General features: G+C 43.2%; 1 protein-coding gene across 1 annotated transcript in view; it reads right to left on the reverse strand.

Moving 5' to 3' along the window:
* The window catches only part of LOC126353444 (uncharacterized), a 273,573-nt gene that overhangs the window by 26,966 nt on the left and 230,261 nt on the right, over positions 1-16,346 (reverse strand). Inside the window, exons 2-3 of the mRNA XM_050002764.1 lie at positions 14,878-14,999; positions 7,987-8,035 (exon numbers count right to left, since the gene is read on the reverse strand). Coding sequence (XP_049858721.1) covers positions 7,987-8,035; positions 14,878-14,999 — 171 coding nt within the window. The remainder of the gene's footprint in view (positions 1-7,986; positions 8,036-14,877; positions 15,000-16,346) is intronic.

Here is a 16,346-nt window from a genome sequence, read left to right on the forward strand (position 1 = left end):
TTCCAAAAAGGTACATGCTGACGCACATTTCAGTGTCACGCTGGCGAAAAAAGAACACCTTTTGTCACTTAATCTGGATCTGCCTCACATACCTGTTTGGGGAGCTAAGCGGGTTGCGCGTTAAGATATACGACTAGGTTCGCGTCATCCCCTTTCAGTTGCAGTTAGCAATTTTGTTTTTAACAGACACAAATTATGTCCTGCAGTAATCTCCGTAACCTTTCTACTTACGTTTGTTTACCGATACTTTCCCTTACATCTGCGCGTAAGCGGAACATAGATAAACCTGTTGTCAAGATTAACTAAAATCAATTTTCAATTCCTCAGTTCAGATTCAAAGTATTCGGCTGTTTCTTCTGGAGATAGAACTGTTGTCTCATTTCCTGACACACTCATTCACGTGGCTAAAGAACGCATAATACAGAGTAAGAAAACGCTAACGTCTATCAAACTATTTTCTCCCAATATAGAAATCCACTAATTCGATGAAACTGCACCGTTTTCAACGTGGCGATGTTTTAAGAACTACTCTGAGAAACAAGAGCTTCCCTTCTCGTCAGTATTCTCTTAGCAAAACACTCATCACACATATGTATTTATTAAAAATAGTACAATAACTAAACAGACTACTACTAAATTAATAGTGACTCACCGATTGTGTTTAATAAAGCAGCCCGTCCTTTCTTTCAGTGCATCGCTTTCTGGTACCATTCCTGTTCCCGACACCTTCGCCACATACATTAAGAGGTTTAAATTGAATGTCACAAGGATTAACATGTTCTGCTTACAAAATCCTATCGATGTTTCATGCTTGACAGGACTTGAAACATTTGCGTATACTGGTACAGCTTCTTACAGCAACCTTGTAATGTTCTATGTGGTTACATGATGGCCATTTGTATGTTTGTAATTAATTACTTATTTCTAGAGAGGAGTTCCTCTATAGTATAGAAGGAGTTGTTACGGAAAACAACTTCGTTCTATACTGAAAAATACTCCTGATGACTATCAAAGATCTTATTTCCATGGGCAGACAGTCGAAAAGTTTTACCGCATTTTAATTCATCCATTCTATGCCAAACTTAAAAATCGCTAGTGGGAAACACAAATCATGTTTTATTCTAGATGTTTTTTAATTCTGAGTATCTCTACTAATTTCAAGATGTCCGCGCAGGGTAGCCTTACGGTCTAGGCGCCTTGTCACGGTTCGCGCGGCTGCCCCAGACGGAGGTTCGAGTCATCCCTCGGGCATGGGTGTGTCTGTTGTCATTAGCGTCGGTTACTTTAAGTTACGTTAAGTAGTGTGTAAGCCTAGAGACCGACAACCTCCGTAGTTTGGTCCCATAGGAAATTGACACAAATTTTTAAAAAATTCAAGCTGCAATGGACTGTCGAGAAAACATTTCATCACAGTATAAATGTAACGCAATCTTTGGTTAATATTTCCAATTGGTTGAACAGATGTCCGAGGCTGTTTGTGTGTGAACTCCACATATAGTTCCGGTTACTTCTTGTCTAACTGAACTGCATTAGGCGAGTCTCTCTGCGGTCGGGCTGAAAAGTGTGGCAAATTTCTCCGACATAGAAGTAAATATTGTTAAATGGCAAGAACGCTGTTAGCCGTGATTCCTGTAACGGTTTTGTGCAACCATTGTAAACAGAACGTGCGGTTTCCAGAATGAGATTTTCACTCTGCAGCGGAGTGTGAGCTGATATGAAACTTCCTGGCAGATTAAAACTGTGTGCCCGACCGAGACTCGAACTCGGGACCTTTGCCTTTCGTGGGCAAGTGCTCTACCATCTGAGCTACCGAAGCACGACTCACGCCCGGTACTTACAGCTTTACTTCTGCCAGTATCTCGTCTCCTACCTTCCAAACTTTACAGAAGCTCTCCTGCGAACCTGCCAGGAAGTTTCATATCAGCGCACGCTCCGCTGCAGAGTGAAAATCTCGTTCTGGAAACAGCACGTTCTGTTTACAATGGATGCACAAAACCGTTACAGGAATCACGGCTATATCCTTTCTTTCAGGAGCGCTAGTTCTGCAAGGTTCGCAGGAGAGCTTCTGTAAAGTTTGGAAGGTAGGAGACGAGATACTGGCAGAAGTAAAGCTGTGAGTACCGGGCGTGAGTCGTGCTTCGGTAGCTCAGATGGTAGAGCACTTGCCCGCGAAAGGCAAAGGTCCCGAGTTCGAGTCTCGGTCGGGCACACAGTTTTAATTTGCCAGGAAGTTTCATATCAGCGCACACTCCGCTGCAGAGTGAAAATCTCATTCTGAAAACATCCTCCAGGCTGTGGCTAAGCCATGTCTCCGCTATATCCTTTCTTTCAGGAGCGCCAGTTCTGGAAGGTTCGCAGGAGAGCTTCTGTAAAGTTTGGAAGGTAGGAGACGAGATACTGGCAGAAGTAAAGCTGTGAGTACCGGACGTGAGTCGTTCTTCGGTAGCTCAGATGGTAGAGCACTTTCCCGCGAAAGGCAAAGGTCCCGAGTTCGAGTCTCGGTCGGGCACACAGTTTTAATCTGCCAGAAAGTTTCAGAACGTGCGGTTGTTTATTTAAAATTATTTTAAGATGACGAGAGTCGCATATTTTGTAGACATTTCTAAAAGTTATGTCTATCGTCGACCGTTTTCATTTAAGAAAGTGGGCTACGATCCGGATGCAAAACTTAGTTGAGGGCTATTTGTTGGGACTCAGCAACAGCATTCAAGAATGAACTGGCTAAGTACTACCGTGCTGATCTGTTACATACGTATCCTTCCCCCTCCTCTCTAATTTCCATTTGTACATTATGGTGTTTCATGTACGTGTATGAGTCTTTTTCCAGAACATAAAAGGACAGAAAATTATTTCTTGCGCGATAAATTCATTAAAATTGTTCAACAGATTTCTATTCGACTGAACTTGGACTTAAATGCAAACGGTGCTGTTAATAAACAGATACGCGATCTCAAAGACTATAAATTCACCTACAGTATCGGTTGCTTTCCACTGTTTTAATAAATGATTTCCTTCCGTCTTTCATCCTTACATTTAAAAACGCATGAGGTTTCTTACTTCTGAATACTTATTTCAGTTGCGAAGCCATGTGTACCTTGTATGGCAGAAACTACTCCAAGCGTTTTAGATTTTGCACTTCGTCCACTTCTCCTAGGGGGAGCACCAACAGAGGCGTAGTAGATATTTATCTGCCAGAAGCATTATGATAATTATTCCGTGCTACGCGTAATCTTGTTATTAATTGTTTTGCAAAGACAGTGCACTATGCAAACTTCGGTAGTAAGTGGATGAAAAACAGGAGAAGAGGTTGTGGATTTCAATAGTATGAAAGACATCTTCCATTAGGACAATGCATTGGCCCAAAAAGTGCTTTGTTAATGTGAAAACAGGACGATCGGAAGAACAAGTTGTTGGAACATTCGCCATGTACACTACTCACACATCATATTAGGCTTTTTTTTTGCCGTAGTAGATGGTTCAAATGGCTCTGAGCACTATGGGACTTAACATCTGTGGTCATCAGTGCCCTAGAACTTAGAACTACTTAAACCTAACTAACCTAAGGACATCACACACATCCATGCCCGAGGCAGGATTCGAACCTGTGACCGTAAAGGTCGCGCGGTTCCAGACTGAAGCGCCTAGAACCGCTTGGCCACACCGGCCGGTCGCGCTTTTTTCTACAAGACAACAGTCTTTCATTAGCAGCAAGGAAAGTATTGGTGCTATCGTCGTAAATGAAGCATAATATTTCCCAGTAAAAGTAATTCTGTCTACAACGTAGTGCGGATCATATCGTTCCTGGAACATTCCACAAACTGTCTCATTATATCCTCTACAGACTGACAGTCATGAAGATTCGGACCTGTTTTCCTTGAGCGAGTCAATCTGCTTTCACAGCATTACTTTTTGTCTGAATGAACATACTACCTTTTATTACTCAGTCGTAAATTGTGTATACATGCAGTAACCACTATTTTCTCTGACGAAACGCAATGCAATGGGTCGTCCTTTCCAAGGCCTTTCCCAAATAAAAACTGAGCGCTCATGGTTTCAATTTACACCTGATTATGTTAATCAGCTGCGTTACACGAAAATGTATGCTAACCAATACAGTGGGGCTTCTTATGACGACAGGAAATACTTATGTCAACAATCTGTACAACACACACCTTAAGCAGTAACTTCCCTGAAGTAGCCGTAATTACGAGTATTGTGGCACCACAACGACGCACGTTGTGTATTTAGCATATATACCTTCCGTTGGTGACAACACGATTTTTCATCGCTTTATTATTATTCTTTTTTCTGGACTAAAGACTAGATAAGGAATCGGCGAGGATTAACAAAAATTCAGTTTTTTTTCCAGCTCGTTCCAATACCCCGGTAACATTGCAAAGGAAAGAATTCGGTGAAAGCATACACAATCGTTTTGCAAAATGCGTCATATTATCAGGGATATACTGCTGCCGTGTTTGTTGATCAGTGTTTGATAATGACGCACCGTTAGCATACCAAACTTCATGAACTATGCCTCGATTCAGTTCGCATCAGAGTGTCCCTTCCGTGGATTTCAACAATAGACGAAAATAATGCTAGAACTGATGGGAGCCTATGTGGGACACGCTGAATTCACTCTCGGCAACATAAGGGTGTTCAAATTCTGTTTTGTAAGAAGTCTTGATAAAAATTACCGAAATTAAAAAACGCCGTGAGCACTGTACTAAACGAAATATTGGCATCAAAATGACACATAAATAGCGCAGCAGTTGCAGGCATAATGCAAGCAATTTCTTACTTCTCGTGCATCAGTACAGCGGAAGATCGCTGTGTATTTATTAGTCAGCTGGTTTGACATCGGGACTGGTACTATTACATGCAACCGCTAAATATCTACACAAATGAATTTGATGGGCAGATTGCGCTCCATCCGAAAAAGTTTGTATAGGTGACTTGTGAAGTGAGTCAGCTACGGATCCAAGGATAACTTGCTATAGGTCGTTCTCTGATCCAGTCGAAACTTGACAGGGTGAACATAAAAGGGCACTGACTGTAGCTTAACTGTCAACACTCAGTTTCCGACAAAATGACGGTCAATGTTTCGACAGCACTTCATCAGTCCGCTCGCGCTGCGTGTAACATTGCAAAGGAAAGAATGAGCGGTTAGTGCTGTGGCTAAGAGCACAGCTTCGAATTTTCGCGGCCCGTGTTCAAATCCAGTCTTACGTTTCGTCTCTTTTATTATGGTTGAATTATGTGACAACAATGTTTGTGTGACCTCGTGAAACAGATTGGAATTATTGACAAAAGAAATAAGCGTTACAAATATTACTGAAAGTAACCTTTACCAACACACCCAACAAGAAATATTACTAAAAATTCGAGAGGCGTTCAATAAGTAACGCAACACATTTTTTTCTGAAAGCAGGTTCTTTTTATTCAGCATTCCAATCACCATATTACTCCCCACTCTTCTGACTACAAAAACGTGTTTTTCAACATAATCTCCGTTCAATTCGACGGCCATACGCCACCTTTCTGGGAGGATCTATATGCTCTGATGGCACTACTATACTGGTCGACGTCGGAATCAACGTTTTAATGTATCATTACCTTCCCCATTATCTACATACTGCTTTCCGCTGAATGTGCCCTTCCTCTGAGCCAAACAGGTGGAAGTCGGAATGTGCGAGATACGGGCTGTAGGGTGGATGCAGAGCCTAGCGGGTACACGCACTTTCCAACGGGTGGACGAGTGTGTCAGCACTACCAACACAGGCGTCCAGTTGAGCGGCGAGGCGTTTGATTTTGATCCGTCGATCACCTCGAATAAGAGCGTCCGCACGTCCCGACATTGCAGGAGTCACACCTGTGTGCGGCCAGCCGTCAAGCGGGATCTGTGACAGGTTTACGTGACGCTTGTGATGTTCCCACTTTTTATGTCTGAATGTGTTTGTGATACATATCGTCTTCAGGAACTCAATGTTTCTCTTCAAACATAACAGTAAGCAAAAACTAAATAGGACTAGATTTTACATGTTTTTAATTTTCAGTTACTGCTAATTATAAACAATTTGAGGGGGTATAATCTATTTTAATAAGATTAGACATGCTCATTTCTTTTGTCAATAACTGCATTGCACTTCATTACGTCCAAGAAAATACTGGTGTCGCATATGTCATGTGTGTACTTAGGTGAAAGAGAAGAAGAAAAAAGTAAGAAAGGATTCCAACACAGAGCTCAGTAATTCGAACTCTTGTTCTTAGCCACTGCGATACAAACTCACTTGGCTACCCGCTGAGTGAACGGCCTGATGAAATGGCGTCCAAACTTGAACAATTTTCCCGAAAACTACTGAGTGTTGGCAGTTCAGCCAAAATAGGCGTCCCTTAATTTTCACTCTTCTTTCACGCTGCCACGTTTGGTTCAAATGGCTCTGAGCACTATGGGACTGAACATCTATAGTCATCAGTCCCATAGAACTTAGAACTACTTAAACCTAAGTAACCAAGGACAGCACACAACACCCAGGCTGCCACCTTTAAAATGGATCAGAGAGCGAGGTATCGCGTGTTTTCCTTGTCAAGATTTTGCGTATTGGATGAGCTGTGGTTGCGCTCACTCTATCGCCAAGTCAACACCATAATGTCATAGTCTCGTGTACAGTTTGCTGCGGTCGCTGTGTATATTGCTGAACTGTTTCCTCCCGTGACCAGAAGTACTAATTCAAGCCGGTCAAACAACCTCAGAAAAAGTGCACCAAAACATCAGAAGCTAAAAGTTTCTCGACGAAACGATGAGTATGAAAGTTCTTAAATGTTCTTGACAGAGAAGAAAAACCAAGCTGAGTTATCTCACGTTTCCGGATTTAGACAAAGAGTGAAGACAGTGTAAAAATTGGTATTACTGTGAACTCTGAATGAACACCAAGGTTAAGAATGCATTTTTGTAGGAAATTTGCCACCACGTACACACCCGACGTCGCAGCAAGCGACTACTACTTCGCCTTGGACTTAAAACACTGGATTGGTGAACAAGGGTATGAAGATAAAGCAGCTCGAAGCCGTCGTTGTTACGTGTTCAATTCCCAACTAAAGAATTTCTATGCATAGGGACCGAATAAGCTAGTCCAACTTTACAGAATGTGCTTAAAAGTGAACGGAGTTACGTAGAAAAGTGAACATTACACGGAAAAGTGAAGCAAATATGTAATAAAACCACCTATGAAACCTTTTCCTGATTATATAAACAGTCCTTCCTATTACCATATTATTACCTGTTGTGACACAGTGGTGCGCACCTGTTTTTCAATCCTTGAATGTGCTCTCACAATGTAACATATTATCAGTGAACTTAATTCACAGGCACTGGAGCAGCAGTGGTGTTCTCGCAACCCACTGGAAAGCAAAATCAGGGAGTCCCGGCGTACCATTACGCAAAACACCACGCAGAAATGTTTCTAGCAGTGGAAGAAATGCATACACACGTGTGTGGAGAAAATGTGTCCAAATTTAATGATAACCGCCGCTGATTCAACATATCTGGTAAGTACAGAAATGTGCATAGCTAATTTTTTTTCCGAACGCACAACAGGATCCTTTCCCACTGAGCGCAATAACACGTTTGTATTAAACTCCTCGTCCATTGCCTCTGAACTGATTAATGCTGATGCAATTTGTCAGAGCGTAAGGTAGTTGGCCATGTCCTTTAGAATTACACAGTGGTAGATTATGAGGAATATAGGCAACCGATTATAACTGCAAGCCTTCGTTTGAGTATATTTCTTTAAACCGACAAATAAATCCAATAAAATGTATTAATTTCCAACAATCACGACAGTTACCGGTTGCGATTAAAGCTTGTCCACAGATTTTAAGGGAAAGTCTAGAACTATGGTTACCCTATGCGGGGCATGCAGATACTATGTTACTGCGTCGTTTTACCGAGATACCATCTGAGAAACAAAACATGAATACGTTACTCACCTCAGTCAATGCGTGTAGCTGCCCCTCGTGAACGCATACACCCATGAACCTGTGTAAATAAAAGCAGGTAATCAATTTTTCAGTACTGTGTATCACTAGAATATCTAACATCATCTGTAAAACTCCTAACCTAGCGATTTTTCTAGTTCGTTACATCTTAAGTTCAGCGTTTACCAAGCCTCCAACAACTACGTGAGTTGTATCGAAATTGGAGGTCAGTTATTACTAAATTAGTGAAGAAATGTTTTTACTGTGTCTATTAACACTACAGAGTGTATCTTCTGTATGATAGTATGGGACAAGTCTCCCAGAAGGTGTATCACTGAACGATGTACGCTTTCTTGGAAGTGTGAACAGAATTATTCCCGTCACGCAATGTAGCGCGTTCCTGTACAACTCAAAGGTATTGTATCACAGGTTCCATGGGTCTCCAGAACGAGGTCTCATTGTGCAGTAGTGTGTGTGCTGATTCGAAACTTATTATAGATGTGTGCCGTATCGAGACTTAAATTGGACTCTTGCCTTTCGCGAGCAAATGCTCTACCGACTGAGTTACCCAGGCACGACTCACTTTGCAAGCATCTGTGATATAGGAGATATGCTACTGGCGGAAGTAAAGCTGTAGCGGCGGATCGGGAGTCGTGCCTGGATAGCTAAGTCGGTAAAAGTATTTGCCCGCGAAAGGTAAAGGGTCTAGGTTCGAGTCCCGATCCGACACACAGTTGTAATTTGGCACTAAGTTTCGTTGTGTCTCTTGCCAAATACAATTTCCGGCGAAAAGATAGTTCATTACATCTAAAACTCAAATGCAAACTACTTGAAATCTCTGTGAAGTTGATGCAAATTTGTATTTTGTAGCTTGCAAAATATAGAAGTAGTATAAGGAACATAAATTGGTTAATAACCGAAATGGAGATGGTTGCTGTGTGGGAGTAAACGTGCTCGTTGACACAGCGAATGCAACGGCCTGACACTTAACATCACTGGGATTTCTTCGCATTTTGTGCTCGCCGTCGACATGACAGTCGAGCACAAGATGGCAAGTCGCGCAGTACTTGTCGTTCTCTGACTGCGGGCAGGTCGTGGGAAATCACCGCATGGGGAGGACCGAGGTCGTGGAAGGCTCACTCGTCTACCCCTTGATGACTGCACGACACAAAGCATTACGCCACACCTGCAAGAATGGAACCAACGTCGACTGAAGAGAATCGTTCAACGTGACAGAAGTGCAACCCTTCCGCAAATTGCCGAAGATTTCAAAGCTGGGCTATCAAGAGTCAGCGCGCGAACCATTCAACGAAACATCATCGATATGAGCTTTTGGAGCCGAAGGACCACTCGTGTATCCCTGATGATTGCACGACAGAAAGCTCTACGCCTCACCTGGGCCCGTCAACACCGACAGTGGACTGTTGAAGACTGGAAACATGTTGCTTGGTCGGACGAATCTTGTTTCAAACTGTATCGAGCGGATGGACGTGTACGGTTATGGAGACAACCTCATGAATCTATGGATCCTGCATGTCAGCATGGGACTGTTCAAGGTGGTGGAGGCTCTGTAACGGTGAGGGGCGTGTGCAGTTGTAGTGATATGTGATCCCTGATACGTCTAGATACGACTCTGATAGCTGACAAGTACGTGAGCATCCTGTCTGATTACCTCCATCCATTCATGTCCACTGCGCATTCCGACGGACGTGGGCTATAGCAGTAGCACTATAGGGCACCCCACATGTCCAGAGTTGCTACAGAGTGGCTCAAGGAACACTCTTCTGAGTTTGAGCACTTCCGCTGGCCACCAAACTTCCCAGACGTGAACATAACTGAACATATCTGGGATGCCTCGCAACGTGCTGTTCATAAGAGATCTCTACCTCCTCGTACTCTTACGAATTTATCGACAGCCCTTCAGGATTCATGGTGTCAGTTCCCTCCAGCACTACTTCAGACATCAATCGAGTCCATGCCACGTCGTGTTGAGGCACTTCTGCGTGCTCGCAGGGGCCCTACACGACATTGGGCAGGTGTGCCAGTTTCTTTGGCTCTTCGGTGTATAACTGTGGGCACATTAACTAAAAATGTTTATGTTTGCCTTGAGTTTTGATATCTACAGTGACGAATAACTAAATACGGAATCTACAGGGTGATTCACGAAGAAATGCAAATATTTTAATATCTTATTCTACAAGTAAAACTAAAGAAAAAAGTTGATATAAACATAGGTCCGCAAACGTTTACTTACGGAGTTATGGCTAATAGAAGATTTTGCCCGAAATTTTGCAACTTTGCTAATATGAAGCCATCGCAAAACTGTACGAGGTGAAAGTAAAGCACGATTTCCATTTATTTTGCTGTTACTGATCTGATAAAACAAATAAAATACAATCATCAAAAAAGGCTGTGCGTCACCCCAGTCCCAGAACTCTGGAAGACAGACGTTGGCTGTGGATATTGTATCACAGACACAGTTCCTTTGACTATTCAGAGATGTCACTAAACCCACCCAAAGATGTAAACAACCATGCATGAGCAGCGCCTATCAGACGGAGGAGGTCCGACAGCCGATCAGTTCCACTCATTCCACCAGGAAGGAGATACACGGCTCGTGACATCTGTAGTTCAATCATGCCCAGACGGTCAATACCGCGGTTCGATCGCGTCCGCATTGTGCCAGGAAGGGCTCTTAACAAGGGAAGTGTCCAGGCGTCTCGGACTGAACCAAAGCGATGTTTTTAGGGCATGGAGGAGATACAGAGAGACAGCAACTGTCGATGACATGCCTCGCTCAGGCCGCCCAAGGACTACTACTGCAGTGGATGACCGCTACCTACGGATTATGGTTCTAAGGAACCCTGACAGCAACGCCACCATGTTGAATAATGCTTTTAGTGCAGCCACAGGACGTCGTGTTACGACTCAAACCATGCGCAATAGGCTGCATGATTCGCAACTTCACTTCCGACGTCCATGCCGAGGTACATCTTTACAACCACGACACCATGCAGTGCAGTACAGATGGGTCCAACAACATGCCGAATTGACCGATCAGGATAGGCATCACGTTCTCTTCACCAATGAGTGTCGCATGTGCCTTCAACCAGACAATCGTCGGTTTGGAGGCAACCCGCTCTGGCTAAACGCTTTAGACACACGGTCCAGCGAGTGCAGCTAGGTGCCGGTTAACTGCTGTTTTGGGGTGGCATTATGTGGGGCCGACGAACGCCGCTGGTGGTCATGGAATGCGCCGTAACAGCTGTACAATATGTGAATGCCATCCTCCGACCGATAGTGCAACCATATCGGCAGCATATTGGCGAGGCATTCGTCTTCATAGACAATTCGCGCCCCCCATCGTCCACATCTTGTGAATGAATTCCTTCAGGATACCGACATCGCTCGACAAAAGTGGCCAGCATGTTTTCCAGACAAGAACGCTATCGGACATGCCTGGGATAGATTGAAAAGGGCTGTTTATGGACGACGTGACTCACCAACCACTCTGAGGGATCTACGCCGAATCGCCGTTGAGGAGTGGGATAATCTGGATGCACTTGTGGAAAGTATGCCACGATGCATACAAGGGTGCATCAATGCAAGAGGACGCGCTACTGGGTATTGGAGGTACCGGTCTGTACAGCAATCTGGACCACCACCTCTGAAGATGTACAACGTGCAATGTGTGGTTTTCATGAGCAATAGAAAGGGCGGAAATGATGTTTATGTTGATCTCTACTCCAATTTTCTGTCAGGTTCCGGAACTCTCGGAACCGAAATGGTGCAAAACTTTTTTTGATGTGTGTATGACCAAGACGTGTACCTGCAGCAGTTTTCCTAAATCAAAGAAGTAATTTCGTAAAACTTATAATTTATGAACTACTTTGACCAATCTGTATTTTAAATTCCAGACAACTGCACAATGTTCTCAACGGAAGTTGTAGAGAATTTAATTTTGGAAAAATGATGGTAATAACGTTAACAGAAACTGTAAGAAAGTGTCAGATAATCTGCTTTCATTCATGTTAAACCGGAAAAAACAAATATCAGTGTTAAGAAAGTTGTATAGCGTACATAAAAACTAAGTCGTTTCAAGGTTAGGAAACGAATGAAACAACTCACTAACGGTTGCCACCAATACCATAAACGTTTTTACATTCTTAATGTCAAGTAAACAAATATACTTGTATAATAATCTTTGCTTCTCTGGATGTTTATCTACATCACACTCCGCAAGCCACCTAATGGTGTGCGGTGGAGGATACTTTCCGTACCATTATCTGATCCCTGCAACCCTGTTCCACTCGGGAATAGTGCTCTAATTTCCCGAATTTACTCCTCGTGGTCAATATGCGAGATGTCTGTGGGAGGAATTACTACGTTGTCCGACTACTCCTGTAAAGTGCTGTCCCCGCCGCCGCCGCCGCCCCCGGCTCGCCACAGCGCAAGGGGTCGGCGCACGCCCTGCAATGCCCCCAGTCGTTGCACATTCCACCCGCTTTTCATCCTCTCCATGTCTGACTCACTACCCTAAATGACGCTGCAGTCGACGGCTTATTACTGTCGCTTTTAGTGACGAACCGGTACTGCAAATTTGGTTTAAGCAAAACTTTATTGTGTGGTCGAGCGACACCCTCGGCTCGCTCTTCCTACATGATCGCAACGTACATCTCTCCGTGATGCGCAACTCCTCTCTTGCAACGTCTGCCAGTGGAGTTTGTTTAGCATCTCCGTAGCAATCTCTCGCCAGCTATACGATCCCGTGACGAAACGCACCGTTCTTCGTTGGATCTTCTCTATCTCCTCTTATCAGTCCGTCTGCCAGTGGAGTTTGTTTAGCATCTCCGTAGCAATCTCTCGCCAGCTATACGATCCCGTGACGAAACGCACCGTTCTTCGTTGGATCTTCTCTATCTCCTCTTATCAGTCTTACCTGATAGGGATCCCAGACAGATCAGCAGTACTGAAGAATCGGACGAACAAGCGCCTTATAAACCACTTCTTTCTCTTTCATGGATGAGTTACATTTCCTTAAGATTCTTCCGGTGAATCTGAGACTGGTATCTGCTTTTCCCATATAAAATTATATGGTACTCCACTTGAGGTCGCTCTGGATAGTTACGTCTACCCTCCACCCTCCAGCTGTTTGTCATCAATAGTATAGCTGTACAGAAGTGGATTTCTTTTCTTATGTATGCGCAATATGTTACATTTATTTACGTTCAGGGTCAACTGCCAGAGCCTGCACCATTTATCAATTCTCTGCAGGTTGTTCTGCAAATTCTTACTATCTTCTGACGTTGCCACTTTTATAACTGCATCATCTGCGAATGGCCTTAAAGAGTATACGACGGTTTCTACTAGATCATTTATATATACTGTAAACGGCAACGGTCCTATCACACTTCCCTGTAGTACTCCGGATATTACCTTTAAATCTGTCGATTTAGTTCCGTTAAGAGCGACGTTTTGAGTTCTACCTGCAAAAAAGTTTTAATCCAATTGCAGGTCTGTTCCGATACTCCGTAAGCTCGTATTTTTTTCATTAAACGGCAATGCGGGACGGTGTCAAATGCCTTACTGAAATCAAGGAACACGGTATCAGCCTGAGCGCCGTTGTCCACTGCGCTGTGGATCTTATGGAGGAACAGAGCGAGCTGAGTTTCGCAGGATCTCTGATTGCGGAATCCATGTTGATTTTTATAGAAGATCATTTTCCAAGAACGTCATAATTGTACTGGAAAACTGCTGCAGATACACGTCTGGGAAATGTTTTATTAGATCTACCAGATCAATAACAACAAAATAAATAGAAATCGTGCTTTACTTTAATCTCTTACAGTTTTGCTATGGCTTCATACTATCTAAGTTGCTAAATTTCAGGAAAAATATCTTATTAATCTTAACTCCGTAACTAAAAATTTGCGGACCTACGTTTATATGAACTTTTTTCCTTGAGTTTTACCTGTAGAAAAACACATTAAAATATTTGCGTATCTTCGTGAATCACCCTGTATATGCAAAGTGAAAGAATCATACATCCACAGAGGCAGCATCGAATCACAGAATGGGTTGGTACTGTGCGCAAACCACTAATTAACGTATGGTGCTTCAGTTTCTCTCCACAAAGGCAATATGGCAGGCTCTCTCTCTCTCTCTCTCTCTCTCTCTCTCTCTCTCTCTCTCTCTCTCTCTCTCTCTCTCTCTGTGTGTGTGTGTGTGTGTGTGTGTGTGTGTGTGTGTGTGTGTGTGTGTGTGTGAGAGAGAGAGAGAGAGACCTTTGTCCAAATGTCAGTGTGTTTACTGTGGATGGGAGGCCCAAATAATTCTGCATGTCATTCTGTGAATGCCACAAAAGATGAATGGAAATTGTTCTCCAAATAGAGAAAGAGAGTAGTCTGCAATCCTAAGCCGGCAGAGGGCCAGTAGTAAGGAACGAATGCTTCTGATTAAGAAGACGTGAATGCGAAATGTAATGCTACTTCAAACTCGAAGACGTCAACGAACACATATTGGTGTAGGGGAACTATCATGAAGCTCTGCCTGTATCGATAAGATATCAAATGTGCTTGTGTGTTTGTCTTGTTTCAGCCGATGAATGACAAATGGAAACTTAGTATGTAGTACTTGTTTGGTTTCATCCATATCTAAAGAAAAATCTGGTGTAGAACGTCACTGTTTACAGTATTTACGGCGCTCAGGAGTTCGTGAACAATATGCGGGACATTCCTAATTTTACAGGATTAACGCTGAAAATTAGCATTAACACTACACAAACAAAAAACATTGTTAAGCTGACTAATAGCAAAGATATCAACTCCAGTTCACGCTGTTGCACCCATAATTTCGAAAGAAAAAAACTGAACTTGCAGCTGTGAAGTGGTAATACAAACTTACCCCAAGATGTTGGGATGAGATAACTTATTCATTAGCTGCACCTCCTTGAGCATGTTCGGCCTATTTGACCGCAAAAGATTCATCTTCAAGACCATCACTTGTCCTGTTGTTCGATGCGTCACCTGTAACAAAGAAAACAGCGGGCTATGTAGCAGTGAAAAATTCAGCACACATTCCTAAACACAGGCGTTTCAGATGTTCGCTCCATTATCATCTCCTTTTGTTTACAAGTTATTGTTTTACGAACAAAGTTTCAATTCCATTTACTGCCATAAATCGTATTGGGAGCTTTTCATAAAGAATTTTCGGAAAATATACTTACAAAATTCGTTGCTATTACGTCTGAAAATTGGGCAGGTTGCGAAATATTCTTGAACATGCTGTAACTAAAACGGAAATATACTGACTTGTCTCAATGAGCCAAAAAGTAACAGTCTGCTAAGTCAGGGACGACTTTGTGACCGAACGGATCTACTGAAATTACTTCAACTTTTAACGTATAGCCCAATCGTGCCTCTGCTGACTTATTCTCACGTGCTGCCAAAATGTGTCAAGTCCCTTCGAATTCCGCAGTGAAACATGTGCACAACACAGTTGAAAAGCATGGAGAAAATAAATTGAACTTTATGCTTTCGAAGTAAGTCTAGGGAAAAAAGTTGTTGCCACATCTGATTCGAATTTCCTTGTCCAGTGTATCGAGTGCGCGGAAAGGAAAATTTAAAACAGATAAACTGTACGTTCCTGGTAAGACGAGAAAACTGCAAACGTTATATTAAGCAAATACAAACACTTTCGTTATTGATGTTGGAAGCAAAAACTGCTATGAACGGAATGGCTACGATTCCACTGCACGTTCTTGCGGAATATGCGTGTCGAATGAAAGGAACGGCGCCACTCGTTCCTTCCCGAAATAATGTTGCGCCACAGGAGATAAGGTTCCACCTTGCCCACAGGTGAATTATTTAACGAGTGCAACGTCCTTCGCATGAGGAAGGTAACAACGCTTTCGCCGTGGCTCTCCTTCCGATTTAATTACGCAAGATTAATGTGGTCTGAAGAACTACTTACTGTTTTCACAGAACTAGCGCTCTCCGACTTCCGCACGTTGAGCCGGTGCGCCAGTTTCCGGTCAGTATCTCATTAAGCGCATTGCCGTCGTATCTTCATTCGGCATGCGCGCCGGCTGCAGTTCCTCAGCTTTCTACTGTGCCGCTTTGGAGCCAGGCAGCATAACTTCCGGGCGTCCATTGTTCGTGCCACATAATAACGTTAGAGCCGCTGCCGTCTTCGTTCGCTACACAGGTCCGATGAAAGGAACTCTCGGGAGAAATAAATCGAGCGAAGTGCGTGTCACCTGCCGATGGCCCGTCAAAACGATCTACCAACTTTGGTGTCTTTCTTCTTAAGAAATCAGCATGTATCCTGTCGAGATCTGAGGTCATCTGAATTCACCATGACCAAATGATTAT

The sequence above is a fragment of the Schistocerca gregaria genome, chromosome 1 (genome assembly GCF_023897955.1).
Source record: "Schistocerca gregaria isolate iqSchGreg1 chromosome 1, iqSchGreg1.2, whole genome shotgun sequence".
NCBI lineage: Eukaryota > Metazoa > Arthropoda > Insecta > Orthoptera > Acrididae > Schistocerca > Schistocerca gregaria.